This window comes from Neofelis nebulosa, chromosome 5 (assembly GCF_028018385.1).
Source record: "Neofelis nebulosa isolate mNeoNeb1 chromosome 5, mNeoNeb1.pri, whole genome shotgun sequence".
In the NCBI taxonomy this organism is placed as follows: Eukaryota; Metazoa; Chordata; class Mammalia; order Carnivora; family Felidae; genus Neofelis; species Neofelis nebulosa.
The window spans coordinates 113199872-113201475 of NC_080786.1; the positions used below are offsets into that span (position 1 = coordinate 113199872).

At 35.1% G+C, this 1604-nt stretch overlaps 1 protein-coding gene across 1 annotated transcript; it reads right to left on the bottom strand.

Moving 5' to 3' along the window:
* Positions 1-468: 468 nt before the first annotated feature.
* Positions 469-1401, bottom strand: LOC131511422 (olfactory receptor 5H2-like). Its single transcript, XM_058729100.1, has one exon. It carries the CDS (start codon positions 1396-1398, stop codon positions 469-471), a length of 930 nt encoding a protein of 309 aa, XP_058585083.1. The 5' UTR covers positions 1399-1401.
* Between the last annotated feature and the right edge of the window lie 203 nt (positions 1402-1604).

Genomic DNA, 1604 nt, shown 5'->3' on the forward strand with positions numbered 1-1604 from the left:
TATATTATCAATGGTGAGAGATGAAAGGCAGAAGTGAACCTAAATCTGATCACTCATTATGCTTTTCTGTCTGTGTTCACTCAAACACAACCCTGACTCCACTGTGGAGTAGCGTGATATGAGTCTTCAGGCTGCATAGCTGTATGGCTGTCAAATATATCATATTCAAATTCTTTTTAGAGCAGTTACCGTATTGCAGCACTTAATGCATTTATGAAGCCACATTGAAACATGCAAACATGTAAAAATTTTTGTTTTCCTTTTCAATTATTCTTATGTCATGAACACTTGATTAAAATTCTTTCTATGTTTTACATATACACATTTATTTTTACTCTCACCATAAGTCATTTAAACATTAGGGCAATTATAACTGCAAAAGGTAAACACTAATCAACACATAGCAATATGTAATCTGTATAAGTTTGTGTCATTTTAATGAGAAGAGAACAGATATTAATGTGTGTCCTAAGAATTTCTCTTTAATATTTTTCTCAATGAATCTATGACTTTCTTATTTCTCAAGCTATAGATAATTGGATTTAAGAAAGGAATTATGATAGTATAAAATAGAGAGTCCATCATATCTTGACCATCTGATTGTGCAGATACAGGGCGCATATACATTAAGACAAGAGGGCCATAGTACAAACAGACAGATAAGAGATGGGCTCCACAGGTGGAGAAGGCTTTTCTTATCCCTTGTAGTGACTTCTTTTTTAAGATTGAAAAGAGAACTAGTGTATAGGAGACAAGAACTATCAGAATGGTGAACATCTGTATTGACCCAGCAAAAATAAATACTATCAGAAAATTAATAGAAGGGTCAGTACAAGAAATCTTAAACAATGGCATAATGTCACAGTAAAAGTGATGTACTATGATGGAATCACAGAAGGTTAATCTGAATAACAAAGCATTGTGAATTATGGCATGAAGAAGGCCACCTGAAAATGACAAAACTAACAGCTGGATGCATAGTGTATTGGACATAATCACTGGGTAAAGTAATGGTTTGCATATGGCCACATAGCGATCATAAGCCATTGTTGCCAGCAGAAAACATTCCGTGGTTATACTGATTGCCAAGGAAAAAAACTGTATCATGCATTCAGGAAGAGATATCATTTTGCTCTTGGCAAAAAAGTTGACCAGCATCTTGGGGGTCACTGTGGATGATATCCAAGCATCCACAAATGCCAAACTTCCAAGGAAAAAGTACATGGGGATGTGAAGCTGAGGGTCATTCCATATGAGAGCAATCAGACCAAGGTTCCCCACAATGGTGAGAAGATAGATAACCAAGAACACCAGGAATAGGGAGATTTGCCACTGTGGTTCATATGTGAGTCCTGTGAGAATTAACTCTGTCAGTAGTGTTGCATTATCTTTTTCCATGTCCTCACTGGGTGTTGCCTGAAATGAAATGGAATAAGTTTTTTAAATGTCAATAAAAATTTATATGTGAAAATATAGGAAGGAGATTTGAGATACAGTTATGCACATCAGAATGTCCTCTCAATTTTATGTGTTACCTAGGTAATAAATAGGATCTATTTCAGGGGCATGGAAATAAATGGAATTATTTCAAATTTTTAAATGTG

Coding starts and splice junctions, on each gene's coding strand:
- LOC131511422 (XM_058729100.1), bottom strand. CDS start 1,398: ATGGAAAAAGATAATGCAACACTACTGACAGAGTTAATTCTCACAGGA.